The sequence below is a fragment of the Delphinus delphis genome, chromosome 6 (genome assembly GCF_949987515.2).
Source record: "Delphinus delphis chromosome 6, mDelDel1.2, whole genome shotgun sequence".
In the NCBI taxonomy this organism is placed as follows: Eukaryota; Metazoa; Chordata; class Mammalia; order Artiodactyla; family Delphinidae; genus Delphinus; species Delphinus delphis.
This window is the reverse complement of record NC_082688.1, coordinates 82,555,253-82,575,473: the sequence shown is the minus strand read 5'-3', so window position 1 is coordinate 82,575,473 and position 20,221 is coordinate 82,555,253. Positions and strand designations below refer to the sequence as shown.

Sequence of the window (20,221 nt, the reverse complement as noted above, 5' to 3'; positions counted from 1 at the left end):
CCTGCTTGATTTACAAAGCCTTATCTAGCTTTAGCATGCCAGGTTATGTCGTGTATGTGGTGTTTACCTCTGTCTGCCTTCTTGCTTTTGTGTTGTTACAGGTGCCTGGAAAGGAAGTATGATGCAGTTTATGATTTTTGTAGGGAACACCAAACAATCCTTAAGACCACGACCTGGGGCATTTTAATAGCAGGTAAATAACAAAAGGGGATGGAATACCAATGTCTCTTTTTCAGGATCCCTCAAATATTTGTTTTCTGTAGAAAACAAATAAATCTTTCCCTTCCCCTTGACTTCCCTGAATCATCCAGAGAGGAGAGAATTTAACCAGGATGCCCCTGAGTGGTGGGTCTCAACTTGAGAAGCCCATGTAGATAGCTTCCCTGTCCTGTTTATGCAGCCAGCAGCTCATTTTTTAGCTCACCTACTCTCACTTTGTTATTGTGGTATGGATTTGAGGGTTGGATATTGCAAATTCAGGTAACTGGAAAACATGGTGATAATCACAAGGCAGAAACCTAATTGAAGGGGTGATATAAGTAATCAATCAATGCCTTATATGAACACAACACAAGAAGGAGCCTAGGGTCAGGTAGCCCACTCCTCTTACCTGAAAGCAGGACTAGACTGTCTTCTCAGATGAGCAGGTGTCCTGTTTTGACACCCTCCAAACAAAGGGCTCCAGGGCCCATTTGAAAGAACATTCCTGTCTATAAAATGTGAACCCTCCCACCCAAGCCCACAGACATGTATGCAAGACTGCTGCCGCCCCAGAAGGTCCGTAGTTTCCCGGTGCTCACACAGCTAGAACAGGGAGTAAGCAGGATTGAAAGCTTTCTTTGTACCAGCTCAGAGAGTATTTTGCAGACCATACTCAAAACCACACAGCTATGCCATTGTAGTACAAAGTAAGCAGATGGTGTGGCTGCGTGCCAGGGTGACTTTATTTGTAGAATTAAAATACAAATATACAAATACAACTGTCCTTGCCACCTACAAAAACAAGTGGTAGGCCAAACTTAACTTGGAAACAAAGACTTGTTTGCTGACCTTTAATGGAAAACCGTGTTGTTCTTACCCTAGAATATCATCTTCAAAAGCCATCACTTTGGTCATCGCCCTACCTCTTTCCTTTAGAGATGCTGTGGCACTTAGGGATTGTTGTTGTGACACTCAGAGATTTTCCTACTCAAGCTTAGGCAAATCTGGGCTACAAACTAGAAGACTCAATATCTTCTTGCCAGTAGTTGCTTTAGTGCCTGGCCTTTCTCTGATGGAAGCTCACCTGCTAAGTCTGAATATCAGAAAAAGTAGTACTAAGCAAGAGTCCCAATGATCAGGCAACAAGATTCAAGAATTCAGAAGGTTCTTTGAGAAAAAAGACCTAGCACCCTGTCCTCCTAGCATTCTTGGTGAGACTTTAAAATGTTTTTAAAAACCCAAAATATAGTCCTTATAATCAGAGGCACCTATAGCTATATCAAGAGTACGCCTGCGTTCAATGGTTTCCTGATTGAACCTGCCCTTGGCTGAGCCAGATAAATGCTGGAGGCTGGTCTCCAGCTGATTTGGTGATGCTCACTGTCTGCATTGCTTCCAACAGGTCACCTGGCTCTGGTGATTGCGGCCTGTGTGCTGAACTTTCACAGAGCCCTTCCTCTTTTCGTGATCACGGTGGTTGCCATCTTCTTTGTGATCTGGGATCACTTCATGGCCAAATATGAGTCTCAAATCGCTCAGTTCCTCTCTCCTGGCCAAAGGCTTCTGGACAGCCACTGGTTCTGGCTGAAGTGGTAAATGCTCTTAGTTCTCTTACTGAGGTTGAGAGTGATGTTAGTGTTTTCCAACACTGTTCCATAGATTTGTTCTGAAATTGCTTCCTCATTTATGGGATATTGAAGCTAGAAACAACCTAGGGAATAATCTGTTAAAAAATGCCTTCATTTTACAAGCAGGATATCGAGGCCTAGATAAGGCAAGATGTGCTCAAATGTCCCTACAAACTGTCTTAATTTCAAGTGCCACTAAATGATAAAATGTTGTCCAAAAGTTGGGACGGTTCTGACTTAGACAGGTGGCTTTCTGCTCTGGGCATGAATCTGGACTCTTGGGGAGGAAAGGTCTGTGAATTAGTAAAGCCAACTCTCTCTTATAGGACCCCCTGTCCTGCAAGTGACCATTCAGGGCTTTTCTTTCAGCCTCTCTCTCTCTCTGTGGGCCCTCCTCTCTCTCCAGGTGGCCCTACAGGGTAGGACCCAGAACCCATTCTCCCCAGTGTGGCCCACATGGAATCTACCAGGAAAGTTCACACATTCTTTGCCTAATAAACCAGGGCTGTACAATCCCAACAGAGCAACCCTCCCTGGCTCTGCCATCCACTGATTCAGTGCTGTCGTATGCCCACTAGATTCCCCAAGGAGTCAGAACCCAGGCTAAAGCCTGACTTAGTTCTCTGAGGCTTGGGTGAGGTCTCCAATGCAGAGGACACATTTCAAGCTCTCCCTTGAAGGGAAGAAGGGAACGCTTCCCCCATCTCCCAAAATGAAGACGTCCAGCAGCTCTCGCAAAGAAATCACCGGACTTCCTCTCCAAGCATCGTTTCTCCTCTCTGACCCCTTTATATATCCAAAGGGCCCAAGTGTTGTGGACACATTGCTTCATTTTTTGACTATGTGCCTTTATAGCTACACCCAAAAAGAGTCTCTTGCAATTTCTAGAAGCATAATTTCCTGGTGCCAGGGTGTGTTAGTCAATATTTTTTGTTTGTTAGTTGAAGCCTGTTTAAGATTTTAAAGTTAGCACAGCAAATGATGCCAAAAGCCTCCTTCTTTGTTCCCTTAGGGTGATTTGGGGCTGCCTGATCCTGGGAGTTATTTTCTGGCTGGTCTTTGACACCGCCAAATTGGGCCAACAGCAGCTGGTGTCCTTCGGTGGACTCATAATGTACATTACCCTGACATTTCTATTTTCCAAGCACCCAACCAAAGTAAGCATGAAATCGAGCATTTCTTGGTCTTTTTCCCTCTTTTTTTCCCTCATGTGTAAATTGCTCAAAATCATGAGTATGAGAGAGTTGAACTGTTATTCAATATTTTTCTTACCTTGCTATGATATTTCAGTGGCTAAGGTGCCCTTTTCCTGAACGTTAATAGTACTGTTGCTCTCTCATTTTTCATTCTCAGTAATTTTCCAGTTGCTCAACCAGTGAGATACTCTCTCCTGTCAAGTCCGATTTCTACTCATGTACTCCCTTCCCCCCCATCAAACACACATACAAAGAAAACTCATCCATTTTTATTCAGATTTCCCCAGACCAACAAATAATCTAATATTCTACCACTGGATTCCGCAGTTATCAAATTTGTATTTGCCATTGAGGCTATTTTACTCCAAAAATTTGTACTTAAGCAGTTTTGTTCGCATAGAATTCAATTCTCACCCTTGTTCTGTCAGCCTGTAACCCAATAAATGGGCAAGAATTCTGAGATATCAAAACTTTCACATATGCTTCATAATGGCAAACTCTGGAAGACTTTACTGGCTGAAAGGCTGATCCAAGAAAAGAGCATTAATCAAAACCAAAGCCACCTGATACAATCCAAATTCTTTGCCCTGTGCGGGTGACCATCTCTGCTATTTTCTGTGCCTCCAATCCCATAGTTCTTTGCAGGCCACTCATCTCTACTCCAAAAATGAAAGCACTTCATTGTCCATTACCACTGTACTCCCTGGGTCTGCATTAGAGTTAATTGGTTCCTTTTACTGTGAAATGAGAGCCCCTCAACAGGGTGGAATTTCACTTAATTCACTTACAAATTGTCAAATCAACAAACCTTGGACACACAGAGAAGTCATGTTCGGCCTTTCCATTTTCCAAATGGGGAAATAATTATATGTATCTAACATTTACAGCATGACCGGGAAGGCCAGATTCTTCCTCTTTTAATGGCCCTTCTAAGACTACTCTTTGTGTCTAAATGATTTTATCTTGACAAAATGGTTACATACACTGCTGGGACTGAAGGCTTAATCTCAGGTTTATGAAGAGGGAGCACAACCCTGAGATTTTTAGGTATGATTCTATGGAGGGATTCTCTGCTCACGACTGCTTTGGCCTCCGAAAGAAGGTGGATCACAGGCCACATCTGAGAAGCTTCCAAGGAAATAGTTATCCTCTGGGCATTTATGCTGAGTTCAGCATTCATTTTCTAATAACCTATATCTCTTCCTATTTCTGTATAGGTTTACTGGAGGCCTGTCTTTTGGGGTGTTGGGTTACAGTTTCTTCTTGGGCTTTTGATACTAAGGACAGAACCTGGATTTATGGCTTTTGATTGGCTGGGGAAACAAGTTCAGGTAAATTTGGTTCAAAAGAATGCCTTGCTTTTATAGTGCTTTTAACATTTGAATATAACCCTCAAGACATGTCAGAAATAGCTTTATTTGTCTGCATTAGTTGACCCAAATTTTAATTCCATAGCATGAATTAGACAAATAACTTTGTTTATGTTAATCTGTGTAGTTTATTAATATTCTGGTTGTCTCTTACCCATACTGTCCACTACATCACTCCTCAATCCCATTTGACCCCTTCATCCTGCCTGAGGGGTGTCACTCTTCTAAGATGTTTCCCCCAACAGAGAAAAAGGTTTCTTTGCATCTAGTGGCAACCAGTACCTCCCAAGTACCATCTGTGGCTTCTGGAGCAAGTTACCACACCCAGCTTATTCGTTAGCACCCTAGAGTCAGAGTGAATGTCAGAAACGCCAGGAAACCTGTATGCAGTTATGGTTCTAAGATATACTTCCAGGCCATCCACTGGAGGGGGAAAGTTGACAAAATTAACTCTCTAAGTCTATCCCACAAGTTTTCTGAGTCCCCACCCTCTGCAGAGCCGTAGGTCCTGTGGATGGTAACTACCTCTTTAGTGCTTGTCATGATCTGCTCTTTTCCTTTCTTTAACTCAGACATTCCTGGAGTACACTAATGCTGGCGCCTCATTTGTCTTTGGTGAGAAATATGAAGACCACTTTTTTGCATTTAAGGTAAAGCCAAACACTTTTTTTCTATGTAGACACTCCCTTTTCAGTAACTTCTCAGTCTTTGTAGATGTTCAGATAGAACCTAACTGATCAGAACCCAGGCATATACCTGCCAGGCATGTCATAGGGACACAGCCCATCACTGGGCTTTCTCCTTTACCTGAAGTCAGTGGACTGAAAACATTTAATTTTTTTACAGTAACATTCAGGGAAACATGTAGAGGAAGTCAGGAATACTGAAACACAGGCATACCTCAGAGATATTGCCGGTTCGGTTCCAGACCACTGCAATAAAATTAATACCGCGGTAGAGCCAGTCAAAAATTTTTTGGTTTCCCAGCTCATATAAGTTATGTTTATACCCCACTGTAGTCTAGTAAGTGTGCAATAGCAGTATGTCTAAAAAAAGTACACACCTTAATTAAAAAATACTTTACTGCTAAAAAAATGCCAAAACAATTACAATAGTAACATCAAAGATCACTGATCACCATAACAAATATAATAATAATGAAGAAGTTTGAAATATTGTGAGAATTACCGAAATGTGACCCAGAGACACAAAGTGAGCAAACGCTGTTGGAAAAATGGCGCTTACAGACTTGCTCGCCCAAGGTTTACCAAAATCGTTCAGTTTGTAAAAAACACAACCTCCAAGAAGTGCAATAAAGCAAAGCACAATAAAACAAGGTATGCCTGTACTTTTGGATGTCTTGTAGCATTTGCTGAGATAGTTATGAAAGATCATGTGGGGGGGGGGGACTTCCCTGGTGGCGCAGTGGTTAAGAATCCGCCTGCCAATGCAGGGGACATGGGTTCGAGCCCTTGTCCGAGAAGATCCCACATGCCGCGGAGCAACTAAGCCTGTGCGCCACAACTACTGAAGCCCACACACCTGGAGCCCGTGCTCGGCAACAAGAGAAGCCACCGCAATGAGAAGCCCACACACCACAACGAAGAGTAGCCCCCTCTCCCTGCAACTAGAGAAAGCCCGCGCACAGCAACAGGACCCAACGCAGCCAAAAATTAATTCATTCATTCATTTTCTTAAAAAGATCATACGGGGTAATAGTATCTGAGATTTCAGGGAAAAGAACATTAGGTCCCTGGCAATGAATAGACATATGGCTGCTAATGCCTCCCCAGTCCAAGCTCAGTGACAGCCCTGCAGTCAGGAAACTCCTTAATCCCAGACAAACCGGGACAGCTGGTCACTCACATCAAGCTCTGTTCTTCCAGAGCCATCCGCTTGCTTAACATTTCCCCTCTCCCCTTCAGCACAGCCTTCACCTCGGCAGGCCTGCAAGCTGGGCCTCCTCCCAACCAAAGGAGGGATGTTATTTTACAGGCGAAAGGCCACTTGGCAACTTGGCCCCATGCTCAGGCCTAATCGATTCTCTCCCAGGCCTCCCCCATCCCCAGGAAGCCCATCTTCCTCTGGGAAGTCCCTGCAAATCCTTGTCGATTAGTCAGAAACATGCATTTGGCTTTTCCTTCAGATTTCTTTTTTTGTGGTGTGCTATTGTTCCTACACTTCTCCATTGTCTTCTCACTCGGGGACTCCAAATTTACCTCCAAATTACCTCGGCATCGGTTAGGCCAACTGCTATGCTGAATCTTTTTTTAAACTGCTGACTTGATACTTTGGTGCTGAGATAACTAAGCCATCTCTGAAAGGTCAAATGTTTACAAATTGAGATAGAAATATGCTCCTGTCATGAATTGAATCCAGAATTACAAAAAATAATATCACGGAGAAGGAGGAACTTGCTGCCCAGACTGCACCAGTGTCTTCAGACCTCCCCCAACCCTCTGCCCCCAGGGCAGTAGTCTCCATCCTTTCTGCCAAAGCAGATTCCTGTGGGAACATTGGGGAGATGAGCCCCTTGAACTCCCTGAAGCTTTCAGGAAGGCTCTGCCTGCCCATTAAAGCCAATAAAATCACATAAGTGAGCGAGCTCTGAATAATGGCACAAAAAGTCTTTTAATATATATTATTAATAGATTTTTCTAAATTAGATCCTGTACAAATTGTCCTTGGCCATTCTGTGTCTCTGGTGGCAGCTTGTCCCTGGCCATTTAGCTGGGAACAGAGGGGAAGGGGAACAATGGAGTAGGGGTGGGGAGGGACCCAGACCACAGCTCTGTGTGGTCTATGCAGGGAAGAAACTGTTCCCTGTAGACACACAGGCTGCGTTGAAGGCATCCAAAGAGCATCAGGAAAATCGGATCTAGAAAAAGACAACCTTTGTTAACACAGAAGTAAACTAGTTTCCAGAGTTTAATCTTTGTAAAGTGATTCAAAAATCTATAGGTAAAATAGTTATTATTCTAAAAGCTAAATCCACGAATGCTTGCTTTATACAAGGCATTGTTTAAGCACCTACTGTGTCACTACTGTGAATAAGGATCTGAGGTAGTTCACACTTAATCGTGACCCAGGTTACTTTGCTAATAAGTAGTGAAGCCCATGTCTGTTTAATATCAGAACAACAAGAATATCTGCCAGTGGCTTTCAGTTTCTTGATCTAATTATTACAAATTCCCCCCAAAACGTCATTCCTTCTCTTAGAAACTAAAGTAAGAAAAGCTCATCATAGCAGGATTTTTTTTTTTAAGTCAAGTTTCCTATGAAATAGACTCAAGCTTATCCAGAACAAATTAGAGTAAGAGACTGTAGATGGGGAAGTTGCCTGTTAAAAACGTTGTTTAGTTCAAGAGGAGTTTCCAGTATCTTGATGACATTTCAGAGGGGGAAAAGGAGGCAGAAAGGAGACTGATCTGAAAGCTACTAATACTGCTGGGGCCAATGTTAACCCGTGACCACTCTTCCCCACCCCCCCCCCCCAGGTCCTGCCCATCGTGGTTTTCTTCAGCACTGTGATGTCCATGTTGTACTACCTTGGATTGATGCAGTGGATCATTAAAAAGGTACCAGGACTAGAAGGCAGCGGGTGACCGGTGCAGAGCTGATTATCGCAGGGACAAATTCTTGAATGCCTTTTATCTGGGTTTTTCCAAAGTACCTTTCCCTTTGTACCAAGATCCACACCCACCCCAAGTTATTAGATTTAAACCCAAAAATCCTACATGGGTCCACAGAGGGAATTTTATCTCCAGGACTTCTAATAGGGCTGTGACTTGCAACACACTGAGCATCTTCATGAAGCAGTTATTCCGTTAGCCAAAGAATTGACTCCAAGGGATGGGGACCTGATTGTCCCTTCATCTTGGCTATCTGCCCAAGGCTTACACAGTCACTGCTTATCCTCAGATGATAACGAAAGTGGACCCTCCTGGTCTAGGAGTTGCTAGAGAATCAAAGCAAGAAGGGGAAGCTGATCTTTTCTCCTGAGGGATTTTTGTAAGCACACAAATTTTTTTTTTTTAGGTCTGAAAAGTTAACCTCAGTTCTGCTGCCCCAGCAGCTGTCAGTCCTACGTTATGTTAGATGACAAAACTCAGAAATTTGTAAGCTAGTTTGAATGCACATGAGAGCAAGGCAGTGTATACAGGGCTTGGGCACAGACACAGCCCTCTTTTGATCCCTGTAAAGAAATAAAATTTATTTATTTTAAAAAAGAAAAAGAGAGACAGAGCCAGAATACCAGCAGAATTAAAAGTTTCAGCAAGAGCACCAGGGCGCATCGTTTTCTAATTGTCAGTTTAAACATTCAGCATTCCTGTGTCCACATCGAAGCAGGAAGGAAGGAGAGAGGATGCAACAGGAAGTCCCCATTCTGAGGTGGGCACCACAGTCCCTGGTTGGAAGGACCACTACAAATTGGGACCATCAACCATGTTTGTTTGAGAGTTAAGTAGAAAAGGCCAAACCTCAACTACATCCCATTACTTATTAGCTAGGCAAACTTTGACAGAACAGCTAAACTGTTCTGTGCCTTGGTTTCCTCTTCTGTAAAATGGGCCTAATTATAGGACCTCCCTCAAAGGCTAATGGTGAGGATTAAATGCATTACTCAGAACAATGGCTTAAAACAGTGCCTGGAATGCTGTGAAGACTGCCATGACTGTTAGCAATTATTACAACTTATTACTTGTACACAATAGACATTCAAAAAACTTTACTTGTATGAAATAGACATTTCAATAGACATCGTATAGTGTTCAAAGTATATACAATGACTCAGACTTACCACTCAAATAGGATTTGATCAGCCTGCACTATGGACTATATAAGGTATACTCAAGTTCAGTACAATTGTTGAAGGCCTCAGTATTTTCCTCCAGTTTAAAGATTTTTATCCCTACTTTGAAGTTCTGTGTATACAAATAGTTCTTTACTGACTTTATCCTTTTTTGCCTTTTAGGTTGGATGGGTAATGCTAGTGACTATGGGAACATCTCCTGTTGAATCTGTAGTTGCTTCTGGCAATATATTTGTTGGACAGGTAAGTTGTAATATCAAAAAACAAAACACTTGCTAAAATGGATACTCTTTCCAGAAAGAGAAATAAAAAAATATGATGGTGTTATTTCTTTTAGTGTAGGGAGAAGGGTGTCAAGATAATGAACCCTCAATATTGACAATGTCCAGATTCCAAGGAGAGAGAAAGAGAGAGAGAGAGAGAGAGAGAGAGAGAGAGAGAGCGCCCTTCTAAGAGTATCAATGCACTAGTGTGGAATTTGGGTCCTTGAAAATTTATGGAGAGGAAGAAAGATTGAATCATTTTATCAAAGCATAAGGCTTCTCATGTATAGATTCTCAATAAGTCCTTTCTGAATTAACTGAATTGTTGAGGTTTCTGGCCCACCCATCAGAGGCTAGCAGCTCATCTACTCAAATGGAGTTCACCATTTATCTTGAAGCTGCAAACATGTAACAGACAGCCTCACACTCTGTAGTATAATGCTTGTGGCAACGAAAGAGACCAAAAAGGCTTTCCACCAACACCGTGCAGCCATATAAATAGTTAAGCTCATTCTCAACTTATCTGAGCAGTCTCTTTGCTGAGCCTGAAGAAAAATGCTGATGAGCAAAAGTATTTTCACCTTCCTTATCCATCATGTGGATAAATGCTCTTTTTTTAAAAAATATTTATTTATTTACTTATTTATTTGGTTGCACCGGGTCTTAGTTGCTGCAGGAGGCCTCCTTAGTTGCGTCTCACCAGCTCCTTAGTTGTGACACACGGGCTCCTTAGTTGTGGCATGCAAACTCTTAGTTGCAGCACGCATGTGGGATCTAGTTCCCTGACCAAGGATCGAGCCTGGGCCCCCTGCATTGGGAGTGTGGAGTCTTATCCACTGCGCCACCAGGGAAGTCCCGATAGATGCTCTTTTGCCCGAAGTCCATTTAAGCAAAGAAGTATGTTGCCAAGTTCTGTCTCTCAAAATGGCAGCATTCCTAAGGGGTAGATAAGTAAGAAATGGTAATAATCATCCTCATCATTCAGGATCTATGGCTTCAGGCAGAATGGAATCACACACCAAGGAAACCAAGTATGAATACTTGCTAGCACGGCTGTGCAAAGAAATTGAACTCGAAGCAAAAATCAAGTCACCCAGAAAAACACATGGCTCCAGATCAGTAGACTTATACAACTGCTCCAGGCAGGCTGAGCCTTCTGATTGGTAAGCCCAGCTTACTAGCCTGGAGCAAAGTCTTTAGAGTGGGGCCCATACTTCTTTGCCCAGGAGTTGAAATTGTTATAATTATAGCCATAAAATCTCTCAGGACTAATTAGGGCACCATCTTGAGTTGATTACTCCTACCTGCAGGGTAAGAGGGCTCATGTACTGAGTTTCTATTTGGTCCATAAATTGAAGCTCAACACACTCAATCTCATAGCACAATTAGAAATAATGAGGGGAAAATTGTAAAATTGCACACATGCTTCTGTGGTGCTCAATTTGATACTTAATATGCTAAAAGTACAGCTATTATTTATGGAGAGCCCATGCTGCAGGCCACCTGCCCTCCTTAATGGGACTCAAGCCTTTACAACTACACTCTAATTGATTCCTTTCCATGCAAGGGGAAGAGGGGGGTCTCTGATTCTCAATTAGGAATGGGCCTGTGGGCATCGGTATATGTTATTGCTGGTATTTTTTCATACTTGTGTCTTGTTTCCCTATAGTATCAGCAAAGAGGTTTAGGGTCTGTTGAGATGAAGCTGGAAGATAGGAAGTCACAGAGGTTTGGGAATCACAGTTCCCAAGGCCAGGCCACTGGGCAGTTACTTGGCCCATGGTGCTCCAACCTTAGAAAAGAGTACTAAGCCATCACAGTCCAATCCTAGGCTAGGTGAGAGCCTTATGTGAATTGGCCTTGCAAACTTCACACGTGACTCTGTATGCTCACTGCCCTGGAGTCCAAAAGACCCAGACAATGATGGTGTGGGTTCTCAAACATGAGCACGCATCGGAACCACCAGGAAGCCTTGTTAAAACACCACTGCTGGATCCAGCCCCAGAGTTTCTGATTCAGTAAATTTGGGAATTTGCATGTCAAACAAGTTCCTGAGTCAAGCTGATAGAGTTGATCTGAAGTCCACTCTTAGAAATACTGCTGTAGAGAATGGAATTTTGAGTAAATTAGCATGTCCTCGTAAGGGAACGTTTAATCTGATCACTTTTTGTTTCCAGACAGAGTCTCCACTGCTGATCCGACCATATTTACCGTGCGTCACCAAGTCTGAACTCCACGCAGTCATGACCGCTGGGTTCTCTACCATTGCTGGAAGTGTCTTAGGCGCATACATTTCTTTTGGGGTAAGAATGTTTGGGGATTAATTTATAAAACCTCTTCTTCCTTTGCTATTGTTATTTCTGCTTTTTCCTTTACTATTACTGCCAGATAAGGAGGGCAAAAGAGTGTTCTTTTTGCTGTCTAGTTGGTCACAGTTTCTTTGGCATTTGAATGGAGTGACCCCAAGGAGCTTTGGTGTTTCCCTCTCATATCTCTGCCACCTAAATGTGAACTATATCCACCCATAGCAGAATGAAATCATATTATGAGGTTAATTTGGCTGAAAATTTGAGTAAGTAAAAAAAAAAAAACTATTACTGACACTAAAGGCCATCTAGTTCAGTGGTCAGCAAACTATGGCCCATGGGCCAAATTTAGATCGCTTCCTTTTTTTGTAACTAAAGTAAACTAAAGTTTGATTGGTAACCAGCTATCCTGTTCATTATCTAAGCAGCTTTTATGATACAGACTTGAGCAGTTGTGGCCCTAAAAGCCAAAACTATTCACCCTCTACAGAAAACATTTTCTGACTCCTGGCTTACAGCACTGATTCTCAAAACTTACTTCACGTTAGAATCACCTGGGAGCTTTTAAAAGCCCTAATGCCCAGGCCCCTACCCAGAGTAATTCAACAGAATCTCTTGGGACGAGACCCAGGCATCAGTGTTCCCTTTCAATCCTCAGGTTTCAATGTATAGCCCAGTTTGAAAGCAGGGGGTCTATGGGATGGCGCTGAAGAACGTTATGGTAACTGGTGCACATGCCCTGAGCACAGGGCTTATTTACAACCCCTGGTGGAGAAATGGAATAACACAGCAGCTGTGTGGTCCAGGTGATGAGGAATTCTTACAAGATAGGCAAGTTTCATTCCAGGACTTCATCTGAGCCTCACAGAGCGAATCAGTAGGAAGAGGGAAGAAAAAAGGGTGAAGGAGACCTCAGGAATACCAGTTTGACTGACTCCCCAGATGGATTGCTGTAGGAATTCTACCTACAAAACTGTGCTGTGTGGAATGGGAGTGGGGAGGCAGGTGCAGATTCTATAATTCTGAAAATACAGGGAAGAGAATCCAGAAACAAGATAAGGATGTGGGAAGGGAAGGGGGAAGAGTTTAAGTAGACCTGCAAAGAGGAAAACAAATCGCTTACAGATTAAAGGGACTCTGGATAAACACATATTATGTAGGGGCACAAAGGACATCAGGAAAGCAAAAGGAAAATGGAGAGGGGTATACCCATGCCTGCACCCCAGATACCCACCATCTAAACTGATGATGTAATGAAATAGCTTTAGGGACTATAAGAACATTCAGAGGAACAACAGAGAGGTAGAGTTATCTTCCTTGAAAATTTCTACAACACAGGATTAATTAATTCTCTTCTGAAATGCTCAGATTGTGGTTTTGTGCTTCTCCCCGAGGATGTGGTCAACTGGTATAACTTCCTCCCTCCTCTCAAGGTGATACCCAGCGTGTGGCTCTTCCAAGCCTCCAAAGAAACATTGATTTCTGACACGTAATCAATGCCTGCCTTGTAAGGCATTTGAGCCATTCATTCGGAACACAACAGAAAAGCTAAACCTAAGTTGGTCTTCCTTCTCCTGAAATCACAGGTTTCGTCCTCTCACTTGTTAACTGCTTCAGTTATGTCTGCACCTGCGGCATTGGCTATTTCTAAACTTTTTTGGCCTGAGACAGAAACACCTAAAATAACCCTCAAGAATGCCATGAAAATGGAAAATGGGTAAGTGGGACACGTTCACCTAGTTATTAGTTATTGACTATACAAGCACGAGGTTGGTGGGAGGGGAGGTTTGCTCCAGTCCAAAGTACAGCAAGAATTTGATTATCAGAGAACACAATGAATTAAAGTGAATTTAATTTCCCATGACTATGTAGACTTCACCCAAAGTATCTTGTTTCAGTACTCAAGGAGATCTTTTCTAAATATCAATACCTAAATGTCAATACATTTCCTTGACTGTTCAGTGTAGATATTTCATTTAATTAACTTTTTTAGATTGAAGTATACTTGATTTTCAATATTATATTAGTTTTAGGTGAAGAGAGATTTAATTTTAAATATAGCATAGGGTTCATTGGGCCATGATTTAAGACTGTTAGAAAGCCATAGGATCACTGTTTCTGGAAGTTTCTTATACAATAGGGAAGAAAAGTGTGGTATCGGTATTCCTTTTTATTAAAATTTATTTATTTATATATTTATTAAAATATTTCTTTCTTTATTTGGCTGCATTAAGTCTTAGTTACGATGTGAGAGCTCTTCATTACAGCAGGCCGGCTTCTCTCTAGTTGTGGTGTGTGGACTCAGTAGTTGAGGCACACAGGCTCTCTAGTTGTGGCACACAGTCTCTCTAGTTGTGATGCGTGGGCTCTAGAGCCCGTAAGCTTAGTTGTCCCACGGCATGTGGGATCTTAGTTCCCTGACCAGAGATCGAACCCACGTCCCCTGCATTGGAAGGCGGATTCTTAACCATCGGACCACCAGGGAAGTCCCAATATAGGTATTTCTAACCCCTCGTAGGTTCATTTACTTTTTGCCCTGTTCAAAAGAAAGAGAAGAGGGTGGAAAAAACTAAGGGATTTAGGGTATTCAAAAGTATGTCATTAAGTAACAGAATTCATCAACCAATATGTTTCTGAGATTCATCCCTTGTTTGTATGTAGAGAGAGTCATAACCATGAGTGAAAAAGCAAGTTGCCAAAGAATATATATGGAATATGTGGATTTCACTTATATAGTTAGCAAGTATGTAAACTGACACAATGTATTATGTAGGGATAAAGAAAATTGAAAAGAAAGGGAATCATAAGCAAATTCCAATGGGCCAAGTACCTCTGATATTAGAGAGAAGAAGATGAGATGAAGTAGGGGGTGCTCAAAGCTGATGTGACTCTCCATTTCTTAAATGAGGTGGTGGATACACAGGCCTTCCTTGAATTGCTAGTTCTTTTACTGTGAATATTTTATAAATATTCTCTGGAAGCTACTTTTAATTAAATATCATTGTTAAAACCTGTAATATTTTTATCCCAGTTTTTTATTATAAACGCCTCCAAATTAAAAGAGTAGTATAACATTTAGACACTCATATGCCCATCACCTACACTCAACAATTATAAATCCCATCATGATTTCACGGAATTCAGGTATTTCAGCCAGGACATGGGTCTGAGAGTTTGTCTCTCCATTTGAATGAGCTCTGATTATGCCATTTCTACACCTGTGATGTCCATCCACTGATAATCCCTTGGTAATTCTGGAATTGCTATTTTTTGATAAAGTGATTCAAAGAATCTCCTAGAAGCCGCAGCACAGGGAGCATCCTCATCCATTCCCCTGGTGGCAAACATCGCTGCGAATTTGATTGCCTTCCTGGCCCTGTTGTCTTTTGTGAATTCAGCCCTGTCCTGGTTTGGAAACATGTTTGACTACCCACAACTGAGTTTCGAGGTATGATTCTATCATGCTTTTCCTCCTTTTTGTTTCTGCCAATCTTTGTTTAAAAATAAAATAGGTTTGTGAACAGCCTTTCCCAACGTGTATAGTGCACTCTTATACAAGGTACAAACCTATCATGAATCCCACTCTTCCCACACCCCTTTTGCTGTCTCCTATCACCCTCCTTACCCCAACACAGAACCATTCTGTCCTGACCCCGTTCCCCAAAATCCAGGTTACTTCAAATGACCCAATTTCAACCTTGACTCCTAATGGACATAGACAGGCTAGAGAATGCACAGGGATCTCTGTGCCTAAAAGACACACAGAGGGGGTGGGAACAATCTGGTCATGAGCGTGAGGCCGAAGAACCGGAAGCAAATCACTACTCTAATAAAGTATCCATTTTTGGGTTTTGTAGGTAATATGCTCCTACATCTTCATGCCCTTTTCCTTCATGATGGGAGTGGACTGGCAAGACAGCTTTATGGTTGCCAGACTCATAGGTTATAAGACATTCTTCAATGAATTTGTGGCTTATCAGAAACTCTCAGAATTGATCCATTTAAGGCAAGAGAGTGGACCCAAATTTGTGGATGGTGTGCAGCAATATATGTCGGTGAGTAAATTTTTTCCCCCAATATACTTCTTTGTCACACACATACATTCATCAAACAGCTGCTGGTGCCTCTGTGTGTCAGGCACCATGCTAGGCATTTGGGGTACATCAGAAGGAAACAGGCCCAAAATCTCTGACATCATAATGTACATAATGACTCATAATTGTCATTTGTGTTGAGTTAATCACAGTGTCTGTGCGCACGCACGTGCGCGTGTGTGTGTGTACAGAAAGAAACGCAGCTAATCCTTACCACTGTGATCATTTACCTTTGAGCACTATCAGTACAAACCCAGAGTCATATGAGCTGGGATTGGAGTCAATCAACAGATATTTATGGAATGTCTTCTGTGAGCACTGTGCTATGTACCGAGGCCATGGTGTTGAATGAGTGATAAGGCCTCTGCTCTCATGGGGCTCATAGTCTAATGACCAGGAAGGACTCTTCCTTCCTATTGAAGAAATTTTTTGAACTCTGAGAAACTGCCTAAGTGCCGCATAGCACCTGGACATCGAAAGAAACAGTGAGACACAGTAACTACTCTCCGAGTGAATGAGGGAAGAGAAAAAGCTCGGGGCCTTTCAGACAAGCACCCTATAATTATGTCAGGATTTCGGGTCCATAGCCTGCAAGGAGATGCTCATGTCTGCTTGGCCTTGAATGGGATGAGGGAACTTGGAGGAGGCCATTATTTAAGCCATATTTGCAGCTGAGTCTCTAACTTCTACTTTCCAGAAGAACAGAATTGTCACACGTGGAAACTCTTAGGGAAATGGTGAACATTTCCGACCACCACCATGACTCATTAAAACAATCCATTTGGAATGAATGTCCTGGGCAGGTATTTGGCTTTAAAAGGAACGGGGAGGGAAAGCATGCTGCCCAAGGTTCTAAGTGAGACTCCCGCCTCTGACCACCACCACCATCTCACCCAAACACCAAACATGCAAATTTTCCTCCCACCTGTCACACAAATACCACAGCAAACTCCAGGAGAGTACTGATTTGTATTTTACGGTCAAGGCATTTTGACCCACACATCTGATATGAACAAGAGCTCTAGGACAATAGGTCTCCTGCATCTCAAATGTTCATTCTTCAACTGACCACGCAATGGAGCTTGGCCAAATGTCCTCATTGTTTGGATGCCACCACAAACTAGCTTGCTTCTCTGCCAAAAGTAAAGAATAGGCTAAATTAAGTGAAATGTTTTCCATCCCCAACTGGCAGTTGCCTGGAGAACGTAGTTTTGCTAAAAGGAAGCTCTCAGTTCTGGTTGTGCTAAGCAGGTTTGTGAACAGGTTATTAAGAGGACAGAAATAGAACAGTAGACTGATTTAGGTTGGGAGTGAGCCCAACCAGAGGCAGACCCACAGAAGATATTTGGAGATATGAGCTCAATGGCTTCTGCTATTGTTGAGTCACAAAGGGGAAAACATTTTGTTTTTCCCAATTTGTTATTTCCAATCAACCAAAAGGGGATGAGTTCCTACAATTTCTGTTTACCAACCAACAAGTGGTGGGAGTGTCCCACCATCTACTGGAAAAAGTACCACGTGACTAAAACATTTGATCTGGGTCCATGAGGCAAAAACCCAGTGTAACCCATTGCATTATGATGACCTCCATCTAAGCGGTCAGAATGTGTAGGTGCAGACGGCCAACAGGCACATGGAAAGATGCTCAACATCACTAATTATTAGAGAAATGCAAATCAAAACTATGAGGTATCACCTCACACCAGTCAGAATGGCCATCATTAAAAAGTCTACAAATAATAAATGCTGGAGAGGCTGTGTAGAAAAGGTAACCCTCCTACACTGTTGGTGGGAATGTACATTAGTGCAGCCACTATGGAAAACAGTATGGAGGTTCCTCAAAAAACTAAAAATAGAGTTTCCACATGATCCAGCAATCCCACTCCTGGGCATATATCTGTACAAAACTATAATAAGAAAGGATACATGCACCCCAGTGTTCATAGCAGCACTATTTACAATAGCCAAGACATGGATGCAACCTAAATATCCATCGACAGATGAACGGATAAAGAAGGTATGGTCGGTATACATAATGTAATACTACTCAGCCATAAAAAAGAATGAAATGATGCCATTTGCAGTGACATGGGTGGACCTAGAGATTATCATACTAAGTGAAGTAAGTCAGAAAGAGAAAGACAAATACCATATGATATCACTTATATCTAAGTGGAATCTAAAATACGACACAGATGAACTTATTTATGAAATAGAAACAGACTCACAGACAGAAAACAAACTTATGGTTACCAACGGGGAAAGGAGGAGGGGGAAGGGATAAATTAGGAGTTTGGAATTAGCAGATACAAACCGCTATATATAAAATTGATAAACAACAAGGTCCTACTGTATAGCACAGGGAACTATATTTAATACCCTGTAATAAACCCTAATGGAAAAGAATATATATATATATATGTGTGTGTGTGTTTGTGTGTATATATATATATGTTTATATAAATATATATATATATAACTGAATCACTTTGCTGTACAGCAGAAACTAACACAATGTTGTAAATCAACTATACTTCAATTAAAAGAATAAGAGAAATGTGTATGTAGCACGTTGTCCCCAGAATGAGCTCTTTATCACTCCGCCATTTTCATCATTTTCTCCTTCTTAAATATAATACTTTGCATGTTTGTTTGTTTACACATAAAACATACCATGGTACAGAATTCAAAAGGTACAAGAGATGTGGAGGGAAAAGGAAGTCATCCTCCCTATTTCTTTGCCATTCACCTCCTCTCCCTGTTCCACATTATGCTCACTGTTGTTAGTGTTGCTCTTTGCTCTTGGTAACATATCTTGGATGCCACGCCATATCAATGCCTGTGACACAGTATGAGCACATCATAACTTATTTTAACCAGTCCCTTGTTGATGAACACAGTTACCAATTTTTTGCTATTAGAAGTAATGCTACAATGACTGTCCTTGAGGCACCTTTGCTCCTGTGCAAGGAGAGCTGGAAGATGTATTATGGATGGATTAGATTCCACTTAGATATAAGTGATATCATATGGTATTTGTCTTTCCATCACATAATCCTGCACATTTATGGGCAAAGGCAAAGTGGAATCATCCCAGCCTCCTTTTCCTCTTATCATAAAACCCTACATGGCCACATCTGTGTATCCCTTTCCCACAGATCCCCAGAAGGAGAAAGAGGAATCTCAAGCACTTTATGCCATCTCCCTCCTCACGGTCTCTTAACAAGCTTGCCTATTTTTGAAGCCAACTGAACTAAATGAAAAGCACTAGACAGAGCAGGGGACAAAGATGATGAGCTTTTCCAGAAACAGCAGACTGCTCAAATACTTGAAATATTTTTTTCCTGCCCACTATATGCACACTGATTGAGAATATCGACAAAGGAGTTCTCAGAAATTATGAAAGAAAAGAGGAGCCTTATAATCAACAAAAAACTTACCATGAGAAAAAAAACTTAACCATGAGCACTTGAGTCTTGAATGTGAGCTTTTAAAAATCCAGTTAGTGAAAGAAAAAAGAAAAGGTTTTTTCTTTGAACCAAATCATAGATTTTCCTCAGGATTTTGGAAAAGAAAATTATTGCCTCGGTTGTGTGGGTGCCTTTGCCAGATTGGCTGTGCCTCTGGTGAACAACCGAGCCTATTGAATCTTCCAAGCCTCCCATAATCAGCCCCTCAACCTGAGGAAGATTGTCTGGCCTGAGCAGCACCTCTTGCCTATTGGAATAGAGAAGGAGGGTCATGCTCACGCTTCCAAGAATTCACCTGCCATCTTCTTACTGCCCTGTGAAAGGACTGTTCACTCTCCCACTACCTAACATTCCTATGGTCTGGTCAGAGCTGAGGAACAAAGAAAGGCAAGCACACACCACAGTCAGCTGAATGGAGCCCCTCTGGTATCTGTGAGCTTCGTTTTTACTAAGGTAATTCCTTTTCACTGAAGTATAATTTGCATACAAAAAAGGCCTATTTTTGGTGTACGTATGTTTTGATAAATCTGTCACCTGTGTAACCATGACCACAAACAATCAAGATACCACACATTTCCACCACACCTAGAAAACTTCCCTCATGGCCAGTTGTCAACACCCCATCCCACCCCAACCCAGTTGCAGGAAACCAGTGATCTTTCTCTTACTATAGATCACTTTTGCTTGTTCTAGAATTTCATATAAATGGACTCACTTAGGATTCATGTTGTTGCATGTATTAGTTTTTTCCTTTCTACTGCAGAGTAGTATCCTTTTTTAATGCATGTCCACACCTTATTTATCCATTCGCCAATTGAATGGCATTTGAGTTGTTTCCAGCTTGGGGCTATTGTGAATAAAGCTGTTATAAACATTCACG

The 20,221-nt window shown here is 41.9% G+C and overlaps 2 protein-coding genes across 2 annotated transcripts in view; one reads left to right on the top strand and one right to left on the bottom strand.

Annotated features, from left to right (window-relative positions):
- RMI1 (RecQ mediated genome instability 1) overlaps positions 1-20,221 on the bottom strand; it is a 288,866-nt gene that overhangs the window by 20,741 nt on the left and 247,904 nt on the right. The gene's annotated exons all lie outside the window — the stretch shown is intronic.
- Positions 1-20,221, top strand: part of SLC28A3 (solute carrier family 28 member 3) — a 57,568-nt gene that overhangs the window by 34,096 nt on the left and 3,251 nt on the right. Inside the window, exons 4-14 of the mRNA XM_060014963.1 lie at positions 102-193; positions 1,604-1,793; positions 2,842-2,986; positions 4,243-4,356; positions 4,968-5,045; positions 7,893-7,973; positions 9,371-9,451; positions 11,649-11,774; positions 13,364-13,494; positions 15,057-15,225; positions 15,635-15,832. Of these exons, the coding sequence (XP_059870946.1) occupies positions 102-193; positions 1,604-1,793; positions 2,842-2,986; positions 4,243-4,356; positions 4,968-5,045; positions 7,893-7,973; positions 9,371-9,451; positions 11,649-11,774; positions 13,364-13,494; positions 15,057-15,225; positions 15,635-15,832 (1,405 nt within the window). The remainder of the gene's footprint in view (positions 1-101; positions 194-1,603; positions 1,794-2,841; positions 2,987-4,242; positions 4,357-4,967; positions 5,046-7,892; positions 7,974-9,370; positions 9,452-11,648; positions 11,775-13,363; positions 13,495-15,056; positions 15,226-15,634; positions 15,833-20,221) is intronic.